Raw genomic sequence first — 27,754 nt, forward strand, 5'->3', positions numbered from 1 at the left:
TGGAGGGGCGCAAGTTGCGCGCGCCGGGCGGGCGGCAGCGGGACACCCAGGCCGGCGTGCGGGCGTGCGGGCCGTGCGGGCACCGGGGATCAGGGCACACAGCGGGAAGCGCGGCATGGAGCACCGGGCAGCCCGCGCCTACTTCGCCCTGCTGTGGGGCTGCGCGGTGGTCGTGGCCGTGGCGGCGCAGGGCAAGGAAGGTGAGTGTCCGCGCGCGCGCGCGGCGAGACCCCGGTGCCGAGGCCGGGAGGGTCTCGGGGACCGCGGCGGCGCATCCTGGTGCAGCCCAGGCGGGGCGCGCTGGGGACGGGACGGGAGGGCGCGCGCGAGCGGGGACCCCGCGTGGGCACCGACCCCGGAGAGCGCCGGCGCGCGGGGGGCTCGGGCGCCGCGGGGACGGGGGCTCGGGCGCGGGCCACGCGGCGGCGGCCGGGGTGCGGGCTTCGGGAACACGTCCCGGAGAGGGGGTCGCTGGGGGAAGGGGACGTCCGGGGGGGGGGACGAGGGGGGCGCTTTCCGCGGGATCAGCTTCTGGGTAGGCTGAACTGGCCCGTGCCGCTTGCCCCGATTTCTTGGGAAAGGCATTTCGGTGGAGGCCTCGCTTTGGGGGGAGCGGGCGGGGGTGCTTCTCGAGGGACGCGAAGGGCCGCCGAGGCTTCGGGTCTTGGGGGTGTCTCTCGGCCCCCACCCGCTTTGTCTCGGGTCCCCGGGGTGAGCCCGGGGAGAGGCCGGGCTCCGTGCCTGCCGCGCGCCCCTCTCTCGCTCCCAAGGTGGGGACCGATTAGGGGCCGCGGGCGAGGACAGGAAGTCTCAAAGTCAAGTGCTCTGAATAAGGGGTGACTCAGAACGAGGAAATGCGGCAGGTGGAGGTGCGGCCTCCCAAGGTGTGGAGCCGTCACCCCAGGGCCACCAGGAGCCCGGGAACCCGGGGGTGGCGGTGGAGGGGGCTGATTCACCCACCGCCGCCCCAAGAGCCCCTGGATCTGGGCGGCCGAGGCGCGGCGGGTGTGCGGATGGGGGAGCATGGGGGGCGCCTCCTGCCTTTGGCCTAGAACCTTCCGGTGCACCCAGCCGAGGCTGGCTGCAGCCCCCCCACCCCCACCCCAAGGAAGGTAGCAACCACTGGCCCGGGCCGAGCGCGGCTCCCGCGGGCTCCACCAGGGGGAAGCGCAGAGGAAACCTGGGCGCGGAGAAGTTTCCTTGAGCCTCTCCTTCTTTTTCCGCCTCCAGACTGGGTTGAAAGTTTTTTGCCCTTCCATTGTTGGGTGGATAAAGAGGGGCCGGAACTCTGCGGGTGGAGGGCAGAGGGGCCCAGGCTCTGGGACCCACCTGCGAACTCGGAGGAGGGCACAGCCGGGAGTTTTGGGATTTCCTGCGAACCTCACTGCACCTCCCCTTTTGGTCCTTAGTCCTTAGTCCTCCCCCTACCCGGGGACGGTGGCTGGAGGGAAGGGGAGACAGCTGGAATCACAGGCCTCTCTCCTGAGCTGGGTGGGGATTAGGCGATTGCTTTGCTGTATGCAGCCCCAGTCTCCAACCGCCGCCCCCCCCCCCCCCCCCCCCCCCCCGCCTCCAGCCCCAGCCAGAGATGCCGTGTCCAGTCCCTCTGTGGGCGACTCCCCCCAGCCTCAGTGACTAGCTCAGCCCCCCATGGGCTGGAGGAGGAAAGGGGCATGTATTGTCCTGGAGTGATGCAACACACTTTCTCTCCCAGAGTCCCCAGGAGCCACTCCACAGGACTCCTACAGGGGTGGCCGGTGTGGCTTCTGTGTGTGTGTGGGGGGGGGTTGTGGCCCAGCTGCCAGCTGCTGGTCTCACTTCCTTGCTAAGTGAAAACTGAGATTTAGGCTGGGAGCGCTGGGTCCACCTGGAGAAGCGCTGGGGGTTGGACAGGAGGACACCATGTCCTCCACCCCCTCACCCCGCTGCTCTGACTACTCTTCCTTTCCTGCCCACACCCTTGGGTTTGGAAACCCAGGTGAAACCTGTTAGGGCCTCAGCAGCTATGGAATCTTCTCTCTTTTACAGAGACACCAAGGCCTGTTCTTTTCCAGGGCTCTGCACAGAGCTTCTGAGCTGACCATCTGGCTTCTGGGACTACCATGGCCAAGAGTCCCTGGTCTTGCAATGGGGTTGCATGGTGGGTTTTGCTGGGAAGTGAGCTGGGCTAGGCCGGGCAGGGTCTGGCCACTGAGCTGCTAGGGATTGAGAAGTGAAGAGGACTGAGGGCCTATTGCCTTCTGCAAAGGACCTGTCTGTCCTCCGGTCCTTTCCTTGTCTTCTTCTGGGAGCCCCACACTTCTCCACCTTCTTAGGAATGAGCTGCTCCTAGTCGGGTAAGGAAGCTTGTGGGTGTCTGGGAGTTGGCAACGGGGTTGGGGTAGGTACTGGACTTTGAAAAAGTCTGTAAAGAAATGTGGACCACAAGAGGACATTTAGGGTGGGGCTTCAGGCAGTTTCTTTCTTGCACATGGCAGGTAAGGGGACAGAAGGGTCACAGTGAGCCATCTCTCAGAAAGCCTTACGCTGGCACGGGGCAGGGAGAGGAGAAGGCAGAAAAATGCTGATAGGACCCTTGGTTGCCCCTTCCCAGGGAAGCTAGGAACTGGGGGAGAGAGCTGAGCTGCCTGTCTCAGGGCCTTGATGGGGCAGAGAGACCCGGCTGGGCTCCCTGGTTCCTGGTGGTTGGTTCTAGGGAATTTCCTGGGAGGGGGCTGTGGCTGAGAGTCCCAGGGGGAGGCCCCTTCCTGAGTGAAGGCCTCTTTTCTTCTCAGATTGAGTCCTGTGATACTTCTAGAGGAGGACTCAGGCTGGAAGGGAGGGGAGCCTTCTGCCCGGTTAACCCTTCACAGCCCCCTCTCTCAGGGGCACAGAGATCAGCTTCTTGCCTGGTGTGTGTGTGTGTGTGTGTGTGTACTGTAAGAAACACTCAACAGTGACCTCCTACCTTCCCAGCTGGAGCCAGGAACCCCCAGATTCCTTCCTGTGTAGTTGGAACATTCCATTAGTGGGGTCAGTGAGTTTTCCAAGCCCAGGCCTTGGACATGTCCAAACAAATCCCTGCCCCTAGCCACCCCCCCCCCCAGCCACCCTCCGCCATCCCACAGTCTGTGCCACTGTGGGCCAGGTGCCACATCGGATTTCCTCTTCCCCGGTTTGGGCTGCCAGACGCTTCCTAGAGAGATCTGGCCTGGGTCAGCAGTCAGTCACACCAGGCCTTGGGGCTTCACCAGAGGAGGTATTACTATTAATTACTAGTATTATTAGTAGTATTTTGTGCTGGTCCTGGGGCCTGAACTCAGTCAGGGCCTGGGTGCTGTCCCTGAGCTTCTTTCCTCAAGGCTAGCACTCTACCACTTGAGCCACAGCTCCAGGTCTGGATTTTGGGTGGTAAATGGAAGATAAGTCTCATGAGTTGGGTGCTGGTCGCTCACGCCTGTAATCCTAGCTACTTAGGAGGCTGAGATCTGAGGATCTTGGTTCAAAGCCAGCCTGGGCAGGAAAGCGTGAAACTCTTATCTCCAATAAACTACCAGAAAACCGGAAATGGCACTGTGGCTCAAGTAGTAGAGGGCTTGCCTTGTGCTGAAGAGCTGAGGGACAGTGCCCAGGCCCAGAGTTCAAGCACCAAGACACCCCCCCCCACACACACACACAAAAGAATCTCATAGACTTTCCTGACAGAGCTGGCTTTGAACCTCGATCCTCAGATTGTAGTCTCCTGAGTAGCTAGGATTACACATGTGAGCCACTAGCACCCAGAAAGGATTTTTAGCCTACCCTCAGAGCATGAACCACCCACTTACCATCTCTCCAAACTAAGCATTCCCCCCAGCCTCTCTGTTTCCCATGTAGAACCCCAAAGAGTGCTGAATTGGAAAGGGAGACCCAACAGAGTTTGGGGTCCTGGCTACACCTGTTGAGCTCGGCCAAGAAGCAGGGAGATGTTTGGGGGACTGGGCCAGGTCTAGGAAAGCCCCTGGAAGTGGGTCCCTCTGCCTGGCTCCACACGCCTCCCTCACTGGGGGGCAGGATGGTCCTGGCACCTGCTTCCTCTAGGCTTGGGAAGTCCCCTATGAGGGTTTCCATCTGTGGTTCCTCAGGCAGTCCTGGCAGGGCCACTGGGTGCAACTTTCCCAGGTAAAAGGGAACCTCACCAGCTGTGTGTGCCTTCAGGCCCCTCCTAGAGGCCCCTGTGGATTCAGGCTTCACCCAACCCCGCTCTGTGGCTTTTATGGTGGGAAAGTCACTTCCCAGGTGCCCCTCCCCATCAGCCATGTCACCTGTTAAAACGGCACTCTTTTAATGTGTGCATATGGGGCGGGGGTGGGGAGTTGGGGGATGGGCGTGTCACTCCTGTGGAGTCAAAGTGTTTGATGCCAGGGGATGTGTAAAATGGAGACACCAGTGTCTCTTCGGCCCACATGTGTGCGAAAGTGCTCCCTAGAGGCCTTTTTGAGGAAGCAGAGGAGGCAGCCTGCCACATAATACCTCCACTCCCCCCCACCCCCCTGCCCAGCTGCTCTTCTCCCAGTGGGCTGAATCCTGTCCTGCTCTTCCCAGTTGGGGGCTGGCAGTGGGGGTGCGGCGATGGAGTCCTGGCCTTGGAGACAGGAGGCCCAGTACTGACACAGCCTGCTGTGTGGCTTGAACTCAGGGCCTCATGCCCTCACTTGGCTCAAGACTTATCACTCAAGTCATGCCTCCACTTGTGGCTTTTTTTGGTGGTTACTTGGAGATAATTGGCTTTGAGTGGTGATCCTCCAATCTCAGCCTCCTGAACAGCTAGGATTACAGGCATGAGCACCAGTGCCAGGCTGCCGCATAGTTTTTTTTTTGTTGTTGTTGTTGTTTTTGTTGGTTTTTGTCAGTCATGGGGCTTGAACTCTGGGCCTGGGCGCTGTCCCTCATCTCTTCAGCTCAAGGCGTGTGCTCTACCATTTGAGCCACAGCACCACTTCTGGTTTTCTATTGGTTTATTGGAGATAAGAGTCTCACGGTCTTTCCTGCCCGGGCTGGCTTTGAACCGCAATCCTCAGATCTCAGCCTCTGAAGTCGCTAGGATTATAGGCGAGAGCCACTGGCGCCTAGCTTGCAGCATAGATTTGACTGAATCTTCTCCTTTCTCAGGACAAGGCCTCTTGAGGCTGTTGGGGGCAAGGGCGGGGGGGGGGGCTCTCATCGTCTCTGCGGTGACCTTCCTTCTGGAGACCAACCCTCTTGGCTCACTTGTCTCTCTCTGTCTCTCCACAGTTGTCCTATTGGATTTTGCTGCAGCAAAAGGAGAACTCGGCTGGCTCACGCACCCCTATGGCAAAGGGGTAAGGCAAGCCTTGGGGGCAGGGAAAGGCATGGGTCTGGGGCAGCTGGTCCCCTGGAGAGACTGGGACCAATGAGGATAGAGGCTGCCTTAGATCGAAAAGGTCAGCTTTCTACCTCCAGCCAGAAGTCAGCAGCCCAGGCCAGGGCTGGCAGGAGCTGCACGATGGGGAATGGCCTAGAGGTGGCTGAGCTGGGGAGGCCCTAGCAGTGGGGGGGGGGCCCTTGGATGCCCTAAGGTGGCCTATGGAGCCCTCCTTGGGCTTCTTGGGCGGGGCGGGGGGGGGGAAGAGGTCAAAGGTCCCCTGTCTGAGAGGTCTCAGCCCAGGAAGTAAGGAGTGAAGGAGAGACAAGAAGCAATGAATCCCTTTTTGTCTGCCCCTCAACTGCTGCTACCCCTTCTGGCCTAGGGCCGTCCACGTGCCTCATCTCCAGCTAGCACCACCCTCTCAGCTGCCCTGCCATGACCGGCACCCCTAGACCGGAGGCTGGCCCTGCCCCTGACATTGCATGTGACTGTTGTGTGGTCTTAGGGAAGATACTACTGCTCTCTGGGCCTCCGTCCTCCCACCCATACAGTGCTCACTTAGTCCTGGACCTCGTGTGCTTGAGATGTGTGATGGGGGCCTGTCACTGCTCCCCGCCTCCAATGAGGCCTGGAGTATGCTCTGAGCAGAGCTCTGAGCTGACCTCTAAGATCCCAGAATGACTAGCTGGGAGGCAGCTTATGTGACCCAGCCAGTCCTAGCACAGAGTGGGAACATGAGTTTTAGTCAATGTCACTCCTGGCAGGTATCCCCTCTAGTTTTGCTCATTGATTCAGTCGAGACTTTCTGAGCACCTACTCTGTGTCGGGGAGGTCCCAGGGGGTGGGAGAGGAGGGATGCAGATCCGAATCAGATGCAGGAAGTCAGCATATTTTATTGGAGCCTGGGTAGGCATTGTCTGTGCCAAGTGCTGTGCCAAAGGGAACATGGAAATGGGCAGGGTGGACCTTCCTGACGACTGAGCTATATTCTGTGTGTGTGTGGAGGGGTGTTTTACAATGACCATTGATCTGTTCCAAAGCCCAGATGGTAGAGGCTCTTTGGTTGCTTTGACTTCATGCCTTCTTCCCCTGCCACTCACACACATGGATGCACATGGCACACCATGATCAGAAAGATCAATAATATAAGAATGCAAGCGGGCACTGGCAGCTTGTGCCTGTAATCCTAGCTACTCAGGAGGCTGAGATCTGGGGATCACCCATCAAAGCCAGCCCAAGCAGGAAAGTCCATGAGACTCTCATCTCTAATGAGCCACCAGAAAACTGGAAGTAGAGCTGTGGCTCAAAGTGGTAGAGCACTATCCTTGAGCAAAAAGAGTTCAAGGACAGTGCCCAGGCCCGGAGTTCAAGCCCCACGACTGACCAAAAAAAAAAAAAAAAAGAATGCAATGCCGGTTACCTTCCATGGTGGTCACCTCTTCTAGGCACTGTGCTTAGTATTTTGGAGACATCTGTCTCTGAGCCCCCGCCTGTAGTCCTGTGAGATAAATCTGCTTCCATTGTAAGATGGGGACCTTGAGGCTCAGAGAGCTCAAGGGACCTGGTGGAGGTCACATAGAACCCCAGACACCAGGCCAGGCTCACATTTGAATAGTGATATGCAGAGAGGTCCAGAAAGCTTACCTGCTTCTAGTTGTCCCTCTCTGGTCCTCAGTTTCCTTCCTTGTAGAATGGAGGAAACTGTGACATATCTTCTTCCCGGTGCCCTGCTCTGCCACTTGGGCCTCAGTTTCCCCCAGGTACCTACCCACAGTAACCTCTCCCCCCTCCCCTGCCCCGCACAGTGGGACTTGATGCAGAATATCATGAACGATGTGCCCATCTACATGTACTCGGTGTGCAACGTGGTAGCCGGCGACCAGGACAACTGGCTGCGCACCAACTGGGTGTACCGTGAGGAGGCCGAACGCATCTTCATCGAGCTCAAGTTCACAGTGCGCGATTGCAACAGCTTCCCGGGTGGTGCCAGCTCCTGCAAGGAGACCTTCAACCTCTACTACGCCGAGTCAGACGTGGACTACGGCACCAACTTCCAGAAGCGCCAGTTCACCAAGATCGACACCATTGCGCCCGACGAGATCACGGTCAGCAGCGACTTTGAGGCACGCCACGTGAAGCTGAACGTGGAGGAGCGCTCCGTGGGGCCTCTCAGCCGCAAGGGCTTCTACCTGGCCTTCCAGGACCTGGGCGCCTGCGTGGCACTGCTCTCTGTCCGTGTCTACTACAAGAAATGCCCCGAGCTGCTGAAGAGCCTGGCCCGCTTCCCTGAGACCATCGCAGGCTCTGATGCGCCCTCCCTGGCCACTGTGGCTGGTACCTGCGTGGACCATGCAGTGGTGCCCCCCGGGGGTGAAGAGCCTCGCATGCACTGCGCGGTGGATGGCGAGTGGCTGGTACCTATTGGGCAGTGCCTGTGCCAGGCGGGCTATGAGAAGGTGGAGGATGCCTGCCAGGGTGAGTGGTGGCTCTCGGGGTGCTCAGGTGGGGGGAGCTGGTGAACCTGAGTTCAGCCTCAGTCCCTCCCCCCAGCAGCAGCACTGATGTGTGTTGTGGGATCTGATAGTTAAGTCTGTAGGGACTTTGTGGGGATTAGTTTCCTTAGAATGAATGAATGAGTGAATGAATGAATGAATGAAACAGTATAGTGGGAGATGATGAGGCCAGGACTCTAGAAGCCTGCCTGGGTTCAATTCCAGCCGCCCTGTATTTAACTGAGCTGTGTAACTGTTAACTTAAGGCCATCTATCTCCTTTAACTGTGTGTGCCTAGGTTTCACCCATTGTAAAGAGGAGTTGTACTTAGTATCTGTCTGTAGGGTGGTTATGATATAATCAAATGACTTCATACTCGTAAAGTGTTTAGGTCAGTGCCTGACACATAAATACTTTTAAGTGGAGCTGTTATTTTTAATTCATCCCACAAACAGTTTCTCTGTATCTGCTCTGTGCCAACAACTGTGATCTGGTCCTGGGAACCAACTCATTCCCCTTGTTCACCCACTGGGTGACCCCAGGCAAGCCACAGAAATCTCTCTGGGCCTCAGACTCCTCTTGGTGAAACAGAGGATTAATTGAATTGGATCCAGAGTTTGAGGTTAGACTCACCCCCACTGCATCCATACTCTCTACTGGGGGCTTGATTGGTGATAAATGGAGGCCCAGAAAGGGAGAGGAAGAGGCCTGGGTATTTGGAGCTCCCCCTGAGATAGCGCAGGACACTGAGGGGGCTCAGGGCTCCTGGTACATCTGCAGTGGTGACCCCTAGAGTCTGTGAGGGCAGGACTTCTGAGGGATGCGGGGACCTGTCCCCTGTCTGCTGGGAGCTTCTAGGCTGAGATAAAAGTGGGTGTTGAGAAATTGGGGGCTGGGACCCCCCCTGTCACTGCCCAGTGACACTGGGGAAGTCATTCTTCATCTTTGGCCTCCAGTTTCTTATGAGTTAAATGGAATAAAATCCACCTTTACCTACAGATTCCAGTGCCATTTCCAGCCGTGACCCCTGTCCTGGGGTTTGAACTCAGAGCCTCGTGCTCCCTTGGTTTGTTTGCTTGGGTGGCACTCCACCACTTAAACAACTCCTCCAGGCTGGCTTTTTTTTGTTGTTGTTTTTGGTAATTGCAGAGACTTTTCTGCCTGGCTTGGCTTTGAACTATGATCCTCCAGATCTTAGCCTCCTGAGTAGCTAAGATGACAGATGTGAGTCACCAGTCCAGCTACCAAAGTCCTTTCTGTTGGTCCGCACTTCGTTCCTTCCCAAGGCAGATCCTCAGAACTTTTCTTAATGCAGCCTTTGAGTGCGTCCCCCCCCCTCCCCCCCCCAACCCAGAAGACTTCTAAGCCTCTCTGGCCATGAGATGGATGCTGGTGTGGTCTCTACTCTGGCCTGCCTATCATTACCCATGCCCCCCTGTTCCCCTCTGCTGAGTGAGCCCCTTCCCAGGCAGCCCACGTGTAGGTGACCTCAGACAATGGCTTCGGGGCGGGGGTGGGGGGCAGCAGTCTGTCAGGCAGCCTCTCCAGCATGACATCCTCCCACAAGAATGCAAGGGTGGGGGGAGGGCCACTGGAAGCCTTCTCCCTGTGGAGAAGGCCCCGAAGAGATAAGTGGGGTGTGTGTGTGTGTGTGTGTGTGTGTGTGTGTGTGTGTGTGTGTGTGTGTGTGTGTGCGCGTGTGTGTGCGTGCACGTGTGTGTGCGTGTGCGCGCGCGCGCGCGTGTGTGTGTGTGTGTGTGTGTGTGTGTAGCCCCATCAGCCCTTCCTCTTTGGGTCTCTGCTGTTGTCTGAGAATCCCCAGGCTTGCTCCACGCTGCTCAGGAACTCTTGGCCATGACAGAGGTGGGGATGGCCGCAGTGACTTGCTTTCTCTCCTGGTGCTTTATCTGGATGTCCTGGCTGGGTGCGCAGGTTCTTCCTAGGAGGGCAGAGACTCTTGTTAGGCACAGTGAACAGATGAGGAAAGCGAGGCTTAGAAAGGTTGAAACAGGCTCGGCTGGAGTTGCACAGCCAGGGGGTGGCTGTATCAGGGTTTGCACCTTGGCTGCACCAGGCTGTGGCAGGTCAGGAAACTGAGCGGGAAGTGACCAGTTCCTTTGGAATCCCTGACTCAGCTCCTGGCCCCATGACCGGGGCAGCCCCAAGGGGGTGGGTCCTAGCAGAGGGCAGGGGCATCCATCAGAAGCAGGGTGATCAGAGGGCCCTTGCTGGCCAGGGAGGAAGGCGTGGCTCCCCCTTTCTCTAGTGTACAGCTCTAGATTCTTCATTGCTAATGCTCGGCAGAGCCCAGAGAGGAGGGGACATGGCATCCAGAGGGCCCCCAGCACCTGGTCAAGATCATCCCCAGGGGCCACAGTCAGGAAGCCCAGAGGATCTCAGGAAAGAGTTAAATGGGCTGCAGAAGGGAGGCCCGGAGGCACCTCCCAGGTGCCGCCAGGTGGGCACGCTGCCCAGCTGCACTCCCAGAGCTATGTCAGGAATGAGCCAGCTTCCAAACTCCCGGCCCGGCTCAGTGGACAGTGGAGTCACTCAGGCTGACCGCCACCCCTCCCCTGGGGCTGCTTTGTCTCTGCTTCCTGTGGCTGGCAGCTGAGCTGGCAGGGCCCCCGCTGGCGCCTCAGCCCAGGGAGAGCGCTTGGCCAGGTGAGCAGGTGGCTGGCGGCTTTGGCTGGGAGGCTCAGTCAGTCAAGCACCTGGGCCGTCCCTGCCTTTGGGGGAGATGTCCCCTCTGGACTCCCCTTCAGTTTGTTAGGGGTACCCCATTCCAGGTACCCTGCTCAGCATTTCACATGCAAGATCTCTTTCCTTCTTCAGAACCGCATCTTACAGATAAGGAAACTGAGACTAAGAGGAAAACCAGCTGAAAAATCAGGGCACTATCCTGTCGCTAATGTGTATGCTGGTTCTGGGGCTTGAACACCAGATCTCACACTTTTACTTGGCTCTTTCTATTCAAGGCTGACACTCTTATCGCTTGAACCAAAGCTCCACTCCCAGCTTGTTACTGGTTAATTGGAGATCAGAGTGTCATGGATTTGTCTGTCCAAGCTGGCTTTGAACTGCATTCCTCCGATCTCAGCTTCTTGAGTGGCTAGGATTATAGGTGGGAGTCTCCAGCCCCCAGCCAGTCACTCCTGCTTTGTGTCCTCTCACCTGGAGGCTGTGTGGCTATGGAAAGTCCCCTCCGAGTCTCATTCTTCTCCACTGGAAATGACAGTGCCCAGCTCCTGTCCCTTCTTAGCATAGCTCTGAGTGGCCCAGGCCTAGCCTAAGGTCCATAGCTGCCAGGTAACCTTTTCCCTGAGTAGCGGTGGCTTTGGCCAAAATAGTCCTTAGGCAGGTAGCCTTGGTCTGTGGCAGGGCTCTGCCAGGCCCTCCCTGGGTGGGGGGAATAATATTGTAATACTGTGCATAGTTGGCTGTGATGATGTTCAGGCTGGCCCCCTCCCTTGAGAGGCCTTCTTTCTGTGGCCCTCACGGGCAAGGTGTCTTCCCTCCCCCCAGCTCAGGCGGTGGATGTGACCCCCTTGGCTCACCTGCCCCACCCTCAGCTCCCTCCACTGCCACCGGAAGGTAAATGGGTTCCCAGAACGGAAGGAAAGAGGCAGGGAGAGCAAACAGGAGATAAAGGCTGGTGGTGGGGGAAAGGGTGTGTGTGGGGGGCTGGAGCAGGGCCGGAGGGGGACGGGAAGTGCTCCCTGACTTGGTGGAAGAATGTGTGTGTGTGTGTGTGTGTGTGTGTGAGAGAGAGAGAGAGAGAGAGAGAGAGAGAGAGAGAGAGTGTAGTTCCTCTTTCTGGGGGGACCCCAAGCCTGCTGAGGGACAAGAAATCACTGGGCTTAAAGTTATCAGCTGGCCTCATTTGTTTCCTTGATAACTTGCCGGTTTGCTGCCTGTCAGGGCTTGGAGACAAAGTCCAGGCATCTTGGGCTGAAATGGGGCCTGTGGCCACCTGCTGGGCCTGGCCTGCAGAATTGCCACCGTGACCTCTTGACCCCACAGCCCAGGAGGTGACTGGGACATCAGGGAGGGGGCCCCACGGGTACTGGACTTGCATCAAGCAGAGGGCGTCTGTCCCTGAGTCACACCCCACGCTGCCACCTGAGGGGCGGGCATTGGGAACTGGAAAAACCGGGGTACAGCCCTAGGTGCAGCCACCATGCCCCAGTTCTGCTGAAGTGGCCCAGGCCTGCCAGGCAACTTGAGTCCAGAGACCTGGGGCCCAGGTGTGCCAAAGCCAGGCCTGTGCCACCCAGGTGGGTGTGCAAGTGGATGGTCTCCAGGGGCTCCCAGTCATTCATTCACTCCTTCCTTCCTTCCTGCCTTCCTGCCTGCCTTCCTTCATCTCTCCACACATTGGTTCAGGCAACATTAACTGAGCAACTGCTTCCTACCAGACTCTGTGCTGGACCATGGTACACAGATAAATCCCACCCATTGCTGCTCCCCAGGGACTGTCTCGTGCAGGCTTCTCACCTGTAGCTTCTCAAATGAAGCGTGAATGCCATGCCAGGCTGCGCTCCCCTGGAGCCGAAAAGGTGTTTATCTGTCTCACCATCGAGTCCCAGCTCTCAACATTGTGCCAGACATGTAGGCTGCGCTCACTTCTGTTTGGTAAACATGAACTTGAGTAAGTGATGCCTAGTAGGGCACAAGGGGGACAGGAATTGGGAAGCTTGGAAGAACTACATAGAGGAACTTAATAAGCTGGGTATTGAAGGATGCATAGGAGTTTGCTGGTGGTGAAGGGAAAGTGGGTTTTCTGTGTATATGGATGAGTTTGTGGTTTAACCCCTGTCTCCACTTGCTTGCCCAGCATGCCAGGAAATCTGACCAGATTGGGGGGTTGCTGGAGTCCCCCATAAGGGTTCTGGGGCCCCCGTGAGCACTTTAAGCTCTGGCAGTACCTGGGGGAGCCCCCCAGCCTCCCTGGAGTTGGAGGACAGGCAGCACATTCTTGGCAGGCTAGCGCATGCCTGGTTGATGCCGCATTATCTGGTGCATCCGCTGCGGAAATCTCCAAATTCCCTCTTTCCTGCCGGCAGTGCGCGGGCCACCCCCAGGCTCTGGGAGCCCAAGAATGGAACCCATCTCTTTCCCTACTTCCTGCTGGCATAAGGCTGAGGGGCATGGGAGCTGTTCCACCTGGGGATGGGGGCGCCATGGGGGTTGGCAGGTGGCTAAGGCCTTGCCTGGAAATGAGCCTGGGTGGCGAGGGTACCCCTGTGGTTCTGGGGGTCAAACCTACTACCCTTAAACTCCCTCAACAACTCAGCCAGCATTGGTCCAGGGTGCAGGCATCTCGGTGGACAAGCTGAGGGGGGAAGGGGGACCCCAGGATAAACATGGCCCAGCTTCCTTAGAATGTCATTTTCACTTGAAATTCTCGAGGAGAGAGCTATTTTTGTATTATAGCAGATAGGCAAACACGCACGCGGATTTCTTAAATCCGCCAGGAGACTTGAAAGACATTTGAGGCTTCAGGAGACCACTTTAGCTAATCCCACAGGCCCCTGGGCTGGAGTCTACACGTTTCCCAGTCTGATGCACACATGCCTGCTTGGAAGAGATCTGATGTGGGACACCTCCCCCTCCCGCAGCTCTGCAATGAGTCGTAAGATTGTTCTGGTTGCTGAAGCAGGTCAGGACTCATTTCTCCACAGTCCTCTTGCAGAACCTCCACATTTCTTTGCTGCAGATTGATGTGGGAAAGGGGAGACGATGTCAGGCATCCTGTTTGTGTCTCATCATGGAGCAGTTGTTTGGCCCCTCTGGGCCTCCATCTCACTGGCAGTATAGGGTGAATGCGCGCAGTTCCTACGTGGAACTGGTGCATGATGGGAGATGGATGGATGCAGAGTACTTAGTAGGACTGCCTTGCACACAGTAAGTGCTTTCCTTGGTGTTCATTGTCCTTGGGACTCCAGGATCCCCTCCAGATCAGGCGCTCACCCTGGGCCTCTGCTGTCCTGCTCAGTGGTCCTCCTGTCCACTTGTGTCTGAGGTCTCAGGGCCTGTGCTGAGGCAGGATGGGCGGTGCGCACGCACACACGCACACCCCCTTGAGAGGCTACAAGGTGAAGAGAGGCTGCCTGACTCATTGCCTAACACCTTACAGAGTGGCTGTCTTTGAAGCTAGTCCCCCTCATGGCCTTCCTCTCCTCCCTCTGTTCACTTAAAGGAGCTCCCTGGCCTGCACTCCAGCCTCAGGGTGAACAGGCCTGGCTCTGTCAGGGTCCTCGGGTACTTGGGCTTCCCTGGAAGGCTGTCAGGAGACAGACGCCTCACATCTCAGGCCCCCTTTATCCAAGAGTTTTTCCTGACAGTGCAGATCTAATTGTGTCACTGTCCCTAACATAAGACCTACATTGGTTCCCATGGCCTGCAGGACAGAATCCAGACTTCTGGGCATTCAAGACCCTTCTCCAGTGCCACACTCCCTCCTGCACCCTACTGCCATGTGCACAGATGGCTCCCACTTACTGTAGGCCATGATTTTCCTTACCTCTCTGTCTTTCAGTATCTGTGCCCTGTTGAACTCCTACACCGCTTCTAAGCCCCAGTGGTGACTCCTCAAATTCCTGTCTTAAGTTCATTTCCCTTCTCCCACCCTCTTCGCCCAGCTCCTTTAATAGGGATTGCTCCCTGTGTTCGGGGGCTTTGGTTTCATCTTAGGACCTGTGTTGGGCATGGGACCAGGCAGAGTAGAGGCTCAGAGAGCAAACACTGGTAAATGTGGCACTGAGGTTGGCGGTAGCTAAGGACTCTCCTCAGAGTAAGCTAAAGAAAGCTGGATACTGCACCTGCAATCCTTGTTATAGGAGACTGAGATCTGGAGGATGACAGTTCAAAGGCAGCCTAGGCAGAAAAGTCCGCAAGACTCCATCTCCAAAATAACCAGGAAAAAGGGCTGGAGGCATGGCTCAAGTGGTAGAGCACCAGCCAAACAAGCAAGCCAAGCAAGAGCTTTCAGCCCTGAGTTGCAACCCTGGGAACACCAAATCAAATAGACCAGAGGGAGTAGTTGTAGACTTTAGAAGGGAGGATTCTGGCACTGGCATGTCCCTACTCTGGCCGTTTCCACAGCTACCTAGCTCTGGATACAGCGGGCCTATGTCTGAGCAGTTTCCTGTCTGTGGAGCCAGGAAGGGGCTGGGGGCAGGGGGCAGGATAGGAAAAAATCCTCAGAGTCAGGTGCCTGCGCTCCTGGCCAGCTGGGCTAGGCTAGACCCTGGGAAGGAGAGCCACTTCCTGCTGTCCTGTGGGTGGTGGAAACAGGTCTAGAGAAAATGGGGAGGGGGGGGGAGGTTGGCCTTTCCTGCTTCCTGGTGGACCAGCCCCAGAACAGGAAGCCAGTCAGGTCTGGGGCTAAAGGAACCCCTGCTGGGGGCAGGAGGAACATCCCACACTGGGAAGGCTGGCTGATCAGTTAGTTGGTGCTGATGGTCAATCAACAAACAGCAGTAGCCGGGCAGATTCGGTCACTACCCTGGTGTGCACAGATCAAAGGTGATAAGCCAGGCAAACAAGCTGCGCAGTCACTCAGACGCTGAGCTGGCCCGGGCGATAAGATTCTTAGGAAGCTGAAAGGAGAGGGTTGGACCTTGAATGGCACACTCAGGGGTGTAGGCTCCCTGTGTGAGGCTGGGGGAGTGAGGCCCAGGTTTGGAGTGGACACGGTGGGGGGAGGGGGGGACCTCTTCCATGCCCAGTGTGTGCTGGCCACTGGCTATGTGTGTTCTTCCTTGGCTAGGTGAGACACCAGGTATGTAGAGATGGAGTCAGTCACCTTGGGGTGTCACAGAAAGGGGGGGCAGAGATTGCCCCTGAGGAGGGGACAGATTTTTTTTCTTTTAATGCCAAATCTGGGGCTTGAACTCTGGGCATTAGCATTTTCACTCAAGGTTGGCGCTCTACCACTTGAGCTATACCTGCCCTTCCAGCCTTTCGGTGTGGTTGATTGTAGATGAGAATCTCACAGACTTTTCTGCCTGCCCTGGCTGGCCTCAAAGTGTGATCCTCAGATCTCAACCTCCTGAGGAGCTAGGAGTGAGCCACTGACACCCAGCTGAGAGAGAACAAGTTGAATTGACCTTGTGCCCCATGTCCTTGTGTCTGGCAGCCTGTTCTCCAGGATTCTTCAAGTCTGAGGCATCTGAGAGCTCATGCCAGGCGTGCCCCGAGCACACACTGCCATCCCTAGAGGGTGCCACCTTCTGCGACTGTGAAGAAGGCTACTTCCGGGCACTGGAGGACCCGCTGTCCATGCCCTGCACGCGTGAGTCTCGCTGAGGGCCAGGCCCGGGGGGCGGGGGGCAGGCCAGCGAGGTTGTGACCAGGGAGTCCATGCTTGTCCTCTGCCCTCTTCTAGGCCCACCCTCCGCGCCGCACTACCTCACAGCCGTGGGCATGGGTGCTAAAGTGGAGCTGCGCTGGACACCTCCCCAGGACAGCGGGGGCCGTGAGGACATCGTGTACCGGGTCACCTGCGAGCAGTGCTGGCCGGAGTCTGGGGATTGTGGGCCCTGCGAGGCCAGCGTGCGCTACTCGGAGCCTCCCCATGCCCTGACCCGCACCAGCGTGACAGTCAGTGACCTGGAGCCACACATGAACTACACCTTTGCCGTTGAGGCCCGAAATGGGGTCTCGGGCCTGGTGACCAGCCGTAGCTTCCGCACTGCCAGCGTCAGCATCAACCAGACAGGTGAGGCCCAGGATGGGTGGCAGAGCCACTGAGGAGGCTGCGATCGGGAGCGCTGTAGTTTGAGGCCAGCCAGCCCAGGCAAAAAGTAAGCCAGGTGTGATGGGTGGTACATGGGAGATAGAGATAAATTGAGGTGCAAAAACATGAGACCCTACCCCAAAACACATAGATACATAGACAGCTCTGGAGCCACTTCTGAGTGCTACCACTATGGGCAAGTTCCGGGTTCCTCTCTGGGTGGCCCTGGATTATTATTCCAGGGCTGTTGAGGGCTAGGTCGAGCATTGAAGTTAAGACTCATAGAGCAGAGCCTGTCTGGAAGGGCGCAGTGCGTGTCAGCTGTTGCTTTGGTCTTATTATCCGTGCTAGTGAATGTTTACAGCTGGTCCCTGTGCTGGGGACTGGGGCTCGGCCTCAGGAGCCAAGATGTTCAGGACCCAGGGCATGATCTGAAAAGCCTTTTCATTCTCCTCCCCTGTGTCCCCTACCTGGCTCTCCGGCTCCTTACACTCTTCCTCTCCCCTCTATCCTACCCAGAGCCCCCCAAAGTAAGGCTGGAGGGCCGCAGTACCACCTCGCTGAGTGTCACCTGGACAATCCCTGCACCCCAGCAGAGTCGGGTGTGGAAGTATGAGGTGACCTACCGCAAGAAGGTAACTCATGGGGTGTCAGTGCTGGCCCTGGTGGGTCACGGGGGTGTTGGCCACCTGGGGAAATGAGTGTGGGGTCTGCCAGGGCAGTGCCTTGGGGATCTGTACAAGAAGAGTTGTGCATTCTGAGATGCAGGGGTAGGGCGGGGTCATTGGTACCAGAAGCCCCTGGGCTGAGTCTTGAGTTGGACATTTGCTGCGATCTGATCTCGAGTGAGTCATTTGACCTCTCAGGGCCTCAGTTTCTTCTTTTGTAAGAAGGGCATCTAGTGAGCTAATGCTGGGGAGCCACTTGCAGGCTGGGCTTTTTTGGGGCGGGGAGGCTTAGCTGAGGCCCCTGGCCTGCCTTCACGGCTCCTCTGCCCATGCCACCCACAGGGAGACGCCAACAGCTACAACGTGCGGCGCACCGAGGGCTTCTCCGTGACTCTGGAGGACCTGGCGCCCGACACCGTCTACCTGGTCCAGGTGCAGGCTCTGACACAGGAGGGCCAGGGGGCCGGCAGCAAGGTGCATGAGTTCCAGACGCTGTGTGAGTTGGGGGATTGGAACCTGGGCCAGACCCTGGCCCTGAAACGAAGCCCTGGGACACCCAGGGAAGGAGTTCACAAATTTATTAATTAGATATCTCCCTTTCCTTGGTCAGCCAGGAAGTGGAGGGAAGATCAAGGTTGTAAGAGGAAGGGAGGCTGTGGGCTCTGGCAGCATTGGCTGACCTGAGTTCAAATCATGCATCACAGAGCCAGGGTCCCTCATACCTGGGGTACCTGTGTGAGACCTTCAGGGATATGGGAATAAATCTCCTCAGACTCACTAAAAGCACTCCAGCATCCTGTAGATGCCCAGGTCCCTTAAGAGGGTTCTAGGTTAAGCAGGGGATGTTGCTGTGATTTGGGGGTGGGGTAGGGCTCCCTATCATCAGCTGCTCTTTTCCAGCAGCCATGGAAGGATCTGGCAACATGGCGCTGATCGGTGGTTTGGCTGTGGGCATCGTCTTGCTTCTGGTACTGGCAGGAGTCGGCTTTTTCATCCACCGCAGGTTAGTCAGAGCCACACCTGGGCTCCCCCAGGGCTTAAGTAGGACCCTGCAGGGCAGGGCCGTTTCCTGATCTGAAAAAGGGACCACATCGGTCCAATTGGATCCAATCAGATCCCTGCCTCCAGGGCGATGTGTGATGTCCCGATGGCAGTTAGGCAGAGCTGCGATGTATGGGGGTTCCGGAGGCAGTGGCCATCGTTTCTGTGTTTGTTATTAACTGTGTGTCCACACTTGCTCTGGACACCACATAGGAAGCTCTAATGACGAAAGCCCTCATTATGGCTACTTAAGGGGCTATTATGGGGCGTAGATCTCCAAGCGTGAGTCCTGGCTTGCTCACTTCTGCTGCCTTCCCCACACCCTCTGCTGATAGACAGAGGCTAAGCAGAGAGTACTGGATCACAGTCCTCTCAGAACCAGGCTCAGTCGGCTCCCCTGGCCAGAGCGTACAAAGAGTGGGGATTGGAATGTGTGTGTGCACACGCGTGTGCATGCATGTGCACGGGCCTGGTCTGTGCTGACCTCCCCGTGTTTGTGCCCACGTGGTCCTTTCAGGAGGAGGAAGCTGCGAACTCGTCAGTCCTCAGAGGACGTCTACTTCTCCAAGTCAGGTGAGAGGCAATCCCTTGGGCTGTTCCCACGGACCTCCCCCAGCTCAGCAGTGGAAATGAGGGCAGCCAGGGCATGCCAGGGCTCTGGATGGGGCACCATGGGGCAGCTCCGAGGAGCTAAGCCAGAAGGTCCTTGCTCCACAGCCTGGCCTGTGTCTCCTGGGGCCTTTTCCCAAGCTGTTTGTTGACCCCACCCCTCCTTCCTCCTCCCAGAGCAACTGAAGCCCCTGAAGACCTATGTGGATCCCCATACCTATGAAGACCCCAACCAGGCTGTGCTCAAGTTCACCACCGAGATCCACCCGTCCTGTGTCACCCAGCAGAAGGTGATCGGAGCAGGTGAGGCTGGCGTACCTGTGGTGCAGCAGAAGGCTGATGATAGGTGGTCCAGGTGGGGGCCCACTAGAAGCCTGGGCTCACTAGGGCAATCCTTCCACCTTGCCTGCCTGCAGGAGAGTTTGGGGAGGTGTACAAGGGAACACTGAAGGCATCCTCAGGGAAGAAGGAGGTGCCAGTGGCCATCAAGACACTGAAAGCAGGCTACACAGAGAAGCAACGGATAGACTTCCTGAGCGAAGCCAGCATCATGGGCCAGTTTAGCCACCACAACATCATCCGCCTGGAGGGCGTGATCTCCAAATGTGAGTCCTGAAAGACGCTTGGGTGATCCCATGATTGACAGATGAGTAAGGGAAGGGTGGTCGACCATCGCTCCGCCCACCTCTCACCTCTGCCCCCGCCCTACAGACAAGCCCATGATGATCATCACAGAATACATGGAGAACGGGGCCCTGGACAAGTTCCTCCGGGTAAGGATGCAGGCAGTGGTGGAGAGGATGGCAACCTGGGCTGCCTGGGGCCGGCTAGAGCTGAGGGTCTGTGCTCTGCAGGAGAAGGATGGCTACTTCAGTGTGCTGCAGCTGGTGGGCATGCTGCGGGGCATCGCGTCCGGCATGAAGTACCTGGCCAATATGAACTATGTCCACCGTGACCTGGCCGCACGCAACATCCTGGTCAACAGCAACCTGGTATGCAAGGTGTCAGACTTCGGCCTGTCTCGAGTGCTGGAGGATGACCCTGAGGCCACCTACACCACCAGTGTGAGTTGGGGGAGGGTTGTTCCTGCTGGGCATGGAGACTGGGGGCCTGGGGGAGGCGGGGAGGAACCTCAGAGGGGCCAAGGCCCGGCTGCCACTGTGGTGGTAGTGGGGGGCTGGCCAGAGGGGACAGTGGAAACTGAACCTGGGTCCCCTACAGGGCGGCAAGATCCCGATCCGCTGGACAGCCCCAGAGGCCATTTCCTACCGCAAGTTCACCTCAGCTAGTGATGTGTGGAGTTTCGGCATTGTCATGTGGGAGGTGATGACCTATGGTGAACGGCCCTACTGGGAGCTGTCGAACCACGAGGTACGTCCCCTCAATCAGAGGGACCTAAACTTAACCCCCATCCTCATGACCAGGCCTGGGGTCCCAGCAGAAGAACTTGGGGGCTGACCTTTATCAGGCAGAGGTTACTCTTGGATTCCTTTAGTAGGGGAATGCCTGAGTGCATGCGTGTGCATGCACATATGTGTGTGTGTGCATGCGCGTGCACGCGCACACCTCGTGCCTCACCCAGCCTGGAGCCCCAGGAGGCTGCCCAGAGGATGTCTTGTCCCTGCTAAGACCCAGGATATGATAAAGCAGAGGGGTGAAGAGAAGGCAGGGAAAGAGAGCCCCAGCCAAGAGGCATCCAGAGACCAGAAGGAGGCTGGGTTGAGGGGCATGGTAGGACAGCCCAGGGAGCTCTGGGGAGCAGAGGAACCAGGGAGACAGCCCCTCAGCATTGGGCCCATGGGCAGCTCTGAAGTCCTGTGTCAGAACTTTTTTCTTCTCTCTTTTTCTGCCGATCCTGGAGCTTGAGCTCAGGGCCTGAGTGTTGTCCTTGAGCTTTTTTTGCTCAAGGCTAAGTGCTAGGCTCTACCACTTGAGCCACTGCTCTGCTTCCAGCTTTTCTGGTGCTTAATTGGAGATAAGAGTGTCATGGACTTTTCTGCACAGGCTGACTTCAAACTGTGACCCTCAGATCTCAGCCTCTCAAGAAGCTAGTGTTATAGGCATGAGCCACTGGTACCCGGTCCGTGTCAGACTTTTAAGAAAAGAGGCCTGTTCTGTTTCCGGGGCTCCCCACGCCTTCCCATCTCTGCACCGAGGCTCCCCGGGGGTCTGTGCACCAGTTCTCTGTGGCTTCTGCCAAGGTTTCCCTGACATTTGTGTCCCTCCCCTCCCCAGGTGATGAAGGCCATCAATGATGGCTTCCGGCTCCCCACACCCATGGACTGTCCCTCTGCCATCTACCAGCTCATGATGCAGTGCTGGCAGCAGGAGCGTGCCCGCCGCCCCAAGTTTGCCGACATCGTCAGCATCCTTGACAAGCTCATCCGGGCGCCCGACTCCCTCAAGACTCTGGCTGACTTCGACCCCCGGTGAGTCCCATGCCCTGTGCCTGTGGTGATCCTCCTATTTCCTGCTGTGGACTCCAAAGCCACCTGAGCAAGGTGAATAGATGAGAAAGTGGGGTGGCCAGAGCCTTGAAACACGGGCTTTGCTTGGACCCGGAGAGATCCCGTGTAGACTCAATGTTCCTTGGGCACTTCTAGCTCATTTGCATATCAACTGGCTCATTTGCATACCCACCAGGACAGACTCCTTTCTCTTTCTTTGTTTTGGTGCTGGGGTTGAAACAGGGCCTCCCTCTTGCTAGGAAGACATTCATTCTATCACTTGAGCCACCTATCCAGCCCCTTTTTGGTTTAGTTATGTATTTTTTTTCAGATAGTGTCTCGTGGTTTTGTTTTGCCTGGGGCTGGCCTGAGACCTCAATTCTTTCGTCTGGAATTGTAGGCAAGAACCATCATGCCTTGCTTATTTGTGGAGATAGGGGTCTTGCGAGCTTTTGTTACCCAGTCTATTCTTAGCTGAAATTCTTCTGATCTTGGCCTCCTGAGCAGCTAGGATTATAGGCATGAGCCACCACGCCCAGCTTAATTATTCCCTTTCTGTAGATAAAGAAACCAAGACACTGGGTGATTAAGTATCTCCTGGCTGGCCCATAGCTGGGCTGGGTCTTGATTAGTGTCTCGAATCTGTGCTGGTAACGGGGTTTTATGATTTGGTGTACCTGGAGGTGGCCTTGATAATGCGGAGAACAGCCGGGGTCAACAGTGAGTGTATCTGACAAGCCAGGCATCTCGTGGAGCCCCGCTGATGACTGGGCTTCCTCAATGTACCCACATTAGGGGAGCAGCAGGATTGGGGCCCAGGTGGGCTGGGCGCTGCAGCCCCTCACCTGAGGGCTGGTTGTCTCTGTTCCAGGGTGTCCATCCGGCTGCCCAGTACCAGTGGCTCAGAGGGAGTGCCCTTCCGCACCGTGTCCGAGTGGCTGGAATCCATTAAGATGCAACAGTACACAGAGCATTTCATGACAGCTGGCTACACAGCCATCGAGAAGGTGGTGCAGATGACCAATGAGTGAGTAGCCTGGGGTCCACCCCTGCATCCTCCACCCCCCAGTTCCGCATCTGTTCCTCACCTTGCACTTAGTCCATCTTTCAGTAGAGCTCTACAGTCAGGGCAGACATAGGCCAGCAGCCTGTACCTCTGGACTCCTTCCCCTTTCTGACTGTGTCTCCAGAGAGAAAAAGAGTAAACGTAACAACGTGGTGGCCATATATGGAGGCTGACTATGCTCTAGCTCTGTGCTGGAGTGGTAGAGAGGGCCTGGGAGTAGCCCCTCTGGAAAAGGTGAGGGCTAGTGACTTAACCAGGACCCCACAGCCACCAGGGGCAGCCTGGGAGGTTCCAGTCAGAGTCCACTGCCTGAGGTCCTATGGCCAGCTCTGGGCAGCTTCTCTTCTGATTCCCAGGAGCCAGGGGGCAGCCTCTCCTGGCACTTGTCCTCCCTGGGTTGGCCCAGCCCTGTGGCTTGCCCCGCAGCCTCTCCTCAGCGCTCTTCTCCCTCCATCGCGCCAGCACTGTGGCCCTTTCCCAGTGCAGCCTTGGCAAAGACGCCCCCTCTCATCCCCGGAGGGAAAAGACATCATCTTCTTAGCCCTTTGTGTCACTAAAAATAGCCATGTGTCCCCACAGCGCCGCTTGGACAGGGTCTCAGGTCACGTCTGGAATGGGCCCGGAGTGGGGAGGTTTTGGGAACCACGTGGAGGGTCGACTTGGACCTCCCTAAGTTCTGGGTCACAGAGGTTCTGGGATTTGGGTCTGTGCCTGAGTCCGTTCCAGCGCCTCTCAGCAAACCCCTTTCAATCTGCTGGCCAGAACCACAGGCTGCCCCAGGGGATGGCCAGTGATGGGGAATCACACAGGGACAGCTAGCCAGAGGAGACAGAGAGAGGAGAGATGGGTCCCAGGGCATCTTAGGGCACAGACCTGGGATCAAGGGTTACACGTGCCACTTCCTAGGAGGTCCTGCTCCCATGGTGGGGCTTGGATTAGTGCAGTGCAGATGACCTGTCCAGCACACACTAGGGCCTTAGTCTGAGTCCCTCTCATCTTTTCCATGGTCCATAGACCTCCTCTCCTCTCCCCTCCTGTTTCCTTGGGAAGCTAGGCCAGCCTCCTGGGCCCCTCCAGGCCCGCCCTCCCTCCCCCTCAGGACAGTGCAGTTTCTCTTCTGGTGACTAGAGCTGAGGGCAAGGAAGAGTGCTTACAGGAAACACATGTTCTTAGAAGCATCCCAAAATAGCCCGGGGTGCTCCTTGCCAATTCCTTTCCCACGAGTAGGGTCCAGGGACCCAGGGCCTGGCTCTTGGGTGGATGGAGGCTGGCTGTGCATGCAGGGTTTGTTTTGAACATGGCTGGATAAAGCCAGGAAGTCATTCATCGCTCCCTCCTCCTCCCCCTTCCTCTCACTCATTCCTAGTAAATGGGATCTCAAGGCAATTTTTTTTTGGCAGAGAGCTGATATTAGCGCTTGAATTCAGGTCCTGGGAACTGTCTCTTAGCTTTTTTACTCAGCTGGCACTTTACCATTTGAGCCATAGCTCTTCTTCTGACTTTTTTTTTTTTTTTTATTTGGTGGTTAATTGGAGATAAGAGTCTCAGTGATGGGGCTGGGAAGGTGGCTCAGTGGTAGAGCACTTGCCTTGCATGCATGAGGCCCTGGGTTCGATTCCTCAGCACCACATAAGCAAAAAGAAAAAAGCCGGAAGTGGCGCTGTGGCTCAAGTAGTAGAGCGCTAGCCTTGAGCTGAATAGCTGAGAGACAGTGCCCAGGCCCAGAGTTCAGGCCCCACGACCGTTACCCCCCCCACTCCAAAAAAAAAGAGTCTCAGTGACTTTTCTGTCTGGGTTGACTTGGAACTGTGATCCTCAGGTCTCAGACTCCTGAGTAGCTAGGATGGCAGGTGTGAGCCACCATGGCATCGCGCCCTGCTCAAAGCACTTTTAAACCTACCTGAAATCTGTGTTGTCTGCACACACTGTGGACCCCAATTCTTTGATCTCTTCCCGTGAGACTGGGTGCTGGCTCCTCTGTGGTTGCAAGGACAGCATTTCTGCCTACTTGAGTGTTTCCATGCTTTTCTGGGCTTAGGTGGTGTCCTAACTAGACTAGTGGTTCTGAATGTTTGGCGAGGAGCTGATGGAATGGATGGGTGTTGCACCCAGATAAGCAGCCAGCTCCATAACATAGACTCTGTCCAATGTCAGAACTACCCAGCATGCAGCATCGTGTGGGCTGAGGCAGGGGCACAGGCTGGTGGCTCTTCAAGTCCTGCACACCATCCCAGAAGGAATGCTTGCCGACTGAATGAAGGGTCTGACTCAAGCATCTCTGGCTTTCTTACTGGGAGCCAGTGCACAGCACCTGTTCGTTGAATGTGTGTCCTTGAATTTTCCATTGCCAGTACACATCATGTGTACTCAAGGGAAAGACCAGACAGTCAGAAGTGGCCTCAGTCCTACATCTCTTTGCTCTTCTACAAGGGTTAATAGGATGGGTGCCCTGCATCCCTGAGGGGGAAACTGAGGCAGGAGCAGGTTCAGGCTGTGCAGTAGGTCACAGCCATGGGCCACTCTGTGACTCTCATCCTAGTATGCTGCTTGTTCGTGCTCAGGAAAGGAGGGGAGGTTTGGGGTGCTTTTGCATTGAAAGAGACGGAGCAGGGGCAGGCTGCTCAAGAGAATCCCATCAAAGCCTCCCCTGCCCCCCATCTTTTTTTTTTTCAATGCTGGAACTAGTGCTTGAACTCAGGGTCTGGACCCTATCCGTAGTTAATTGGAGCTAAGAATCTCATGGACTTTCCTGCCTTGGCTGGCTTCGAACCACCATCCTCAGATCACAGCCTACTGAGTAGCTAGGATTATAGAAGTGAGCCACCGGTGCCTGGTGAAATCTCATTCTCTTTAGTAGCTAGGATTATAGGTGTGAGCCACCAGTGCCTGGCCAACCCCGGAGGTTCTTACGCAGTGAGCGTCTCTGGCCCTCTCCTTGCCCACAGTAGCCCTTTGTGCACAGGATCCACCAAATTCCTCCCTTCTCCTGGCCCCCAAGTGCGTATCCAAGCTTCACATTGTGACCCCTGCATGCAGCTCTATAGGCTGCAGATATCCTGGGGTGACTGGATAGGAAGTTCTTTCCAAAGCTAACTTCTGGTTTTCCTGTTGCCAAGGGAGCAAGGCCTCACCTGAATCTGCCCCTCCCTGTTGAGCGCTCAGCTCTTCCCCAGGGTTCCCGGAGCCTGTGGGAAAGTCATGTCTCGGGAATTGCAAATAGAGCTCATACCATATAATTAATGTCATTTACAGCCAAGAGGCGGCCCATAAAAACCTGGGTGTTTTCATGGGTTGGGGCTGGTGGGTGAGGAATGGAAGAGAAAACTCCCAAAGTTAGCAGTAAATATGGTCGTGGTTGCTGGCAGGTTTTTGGGAGGTCTGAAGGGGATGAGATGGAGAAGTAGCAGGGGTGGCCTGTACCTTGTGGGGTAGACGAGGAGGCTGTGGGCTCCTGGGCCTTGTCTAACACCAGTTTCTGGGCTCTTTCCTCCTGTTACTCCCTCTTATAGGTGAGAGAATAGAGGTTTCCTTGCAATAATAAAACCTCCATGCAAAAGCCACCTTCAGGTGACCTGGCCAGTGGCTCACGCCTGTCATCCTAGTTACTCAGGAGCCTGAGATCTGAGGATCGAGGTTTGAAGAACAGGCTGGGCAGGAAAGTCTGTGAGACTCTTTATCTCCAATTAATCATAGAAAAACCCAGACATGGTGTTGTGGCTCAAGTGGTAGAGTGCCAGCCTTGAGCAAAAAAACCCAAATGAGAGTATGAGACACTCAATTCAAGCCCCAGTACTGGAGAGAGAGAGCAAGCTTGGAATGGGTGTTTTTATTATTTTCCTAACCTGGTCAGTGGTGGGCCATCTGGGCATGTTTAGGGAATGAAGTCTTATCTAGGATGTGAAATCTCACTGGCCTCCCTAACTAGAGCTCTCTTACTCCACAAGGCTCCCTTCTGATCCCCTTTCCTGCCCAGCTCCTCCTTCCTCCCACAGCTGCCCAGGCCCCCAAGCCCCCTCCGGCCCAGTCCCTATCCCTGCTCTGGCCCTAACTCTCTGTCTCTCCCTACCCTCAGTGACATCAAGAGAATTGGGGTACGGCTGCCTGGTCATCAGAAGCGCATTGCCTATAGCCTGTTGGGACTCAAGGACCAGGTGAACACCGTGGGGATCCCCATCTGAACCCCGACATAGCCTCGTGCCCCCCACCCCCTCCTGGCCAAGAATACTTGAAGAAACAAAGAGGCCTCCTTACCAGGTCTGGGCTGGGCCACAGAGACCTTATTTATTTCCAACCGTTCCTTACTGACGCCACCCCCAGGCCTTTGCTGGGGAGCCTTGGACAACACCCTGAAATGAACTGAGGAGACTCTTGGGGATGCCAGGCCAGGGACTCTTCCTCTGCAAGGGACCCAGCCGAGCACTTAGCGGACACATGTCGCCTTCCCAGCATGCCCTGCTGCATGGGACATCTCCAAAATGGCCTCCTGCCCCACGAATCCAAATAGGAGCTGGGGGTCAGCCCAAGGTCACGTGTATAGGGTACCTCAAGCCCCATGTCTTGCTCTCAGAGGGCAGATCATGAACTTGGTTGGGTGAGATTCACAGTGGTGCTGTGCCCCTCCCTTCCCCTCTACTAGTGCCTTCTTCACGCCCCCCAGCCCCAGCTCTCGGCTCTAATGGGCTGATGTCTTGTTCTCCTGGGCCCTCTTAGAACGCTTGGTTGTGTTGAGGTTTTTTTAAAATATATATTTTGTACTTTGTGGAGAGAATGAGTGAGTGGCAGGGCCCCACCAGAGCCGGGGAGCAGAGCAGGCCCTGTGTCAGACATTCCTGGGCTGGGTGGGGGCCGTGGCTGCAGGAAGCGCCACCAGCCCGCCCCTCTCCCCCATCCAGATGACTGTTCACTACTTTGTCAGTGTTAATGACTGGTTTTGTTGGGATTTTTTTTTTTGGAACCTTAATTTATTATTATTTTTTTTATATTTATTGTTAGAAAATGACTTATTTCTGCTCTGGAATAAAGTTGCAGATGGTTCGAACTGATTTTGGCTTTCAGTCTTGGACATGTGGTGGGGTCCAAGGGTGCCCTTGTGGGGTGCTGGGGAGGAGGGCTGGCTTTCTTAAGTATTGATTTAAAACAGAGCTGCCTTCACAAGACATGTTCTGTCACCTGAGAGCCGAGGGGACACAGTGGCTGGGACGTAAGCAGCCCACCCTTGGGACAGTGGTAGGCTTCCCTCCCATGACACCTTTCCAGGGAGGCTCTGTCGTTCAAGGTGTTTTTTGGTGGGCAGACCCATTTTACAGAAGAGAAAAACCAAGGCTGAGTCCAGTGACCAGGC

At 56.4% G+C, this 27,754-nt stretch overlaps 1 protein-coding gene across 2 annotated transcripts; it reads left to right on the top strand.

Annotated features, from left to right (window-relative positions):
• On the top strand, positions 1–27,455 carry Epha2 (EPH receptor A2). Of its 2 annotated transcripts, none has more exons than XM_070037854.1 (17): positions 1–200; positions 5,254–5,321; positions 7,153–7,822; positions 15,983–16,138; positions 16,232–16,564; positions 17,102–17,217; positions 17,593–17,746; positions 18,151–18,253; positions 18,809–18,864; positions 19,078–19,203; positions 19,317–19,505; positions 19,612–19,673; positions 19,755–19,964; positions 20,122–20,271; positions 21,136–21,329; positions 22,219–22,374; positions 26,486–27,455. In XM_070037854.1, exons 1-17 carry the CDS (start codon positions 116–118, stop codon positions 26,589–26,591), a joined length of 2,934 nt encoding a protein of 977 aa, XP_069893955.1. In that variant the 5' UTR covers positions 1–115; the 3' UTR covers positions 26,592–27,455. The 2 variants fall into 2 exon arrangements, with proteins under 2 accessions (XP_069893955.1, XP_069893956.1); XM_070037855.1 differs by having other exon boundaries at positions 18,154–18,253.
• Positions 27,456–27,754: the final 299 nt, after the last annotated feature.

The sequence above is a fragment of the Dipodomys merriami genome, unplaced genomic scaffold (genome assembly GCF_024711535.1).
Source record: "Dipodomys merriami isolate MVZ:Mamm:240054 unplaced genomic scaffold, mDipMer1.0.p SCAF_28, whole genome shotgun sequence".
In the NCBI taxonomy this organism is placed as follows: Eukaryota; Metazoa; Chordata; class Mammalia; order Rodentia; family Heteromyidae; genus Dipodomys; species Dipodomys merriami.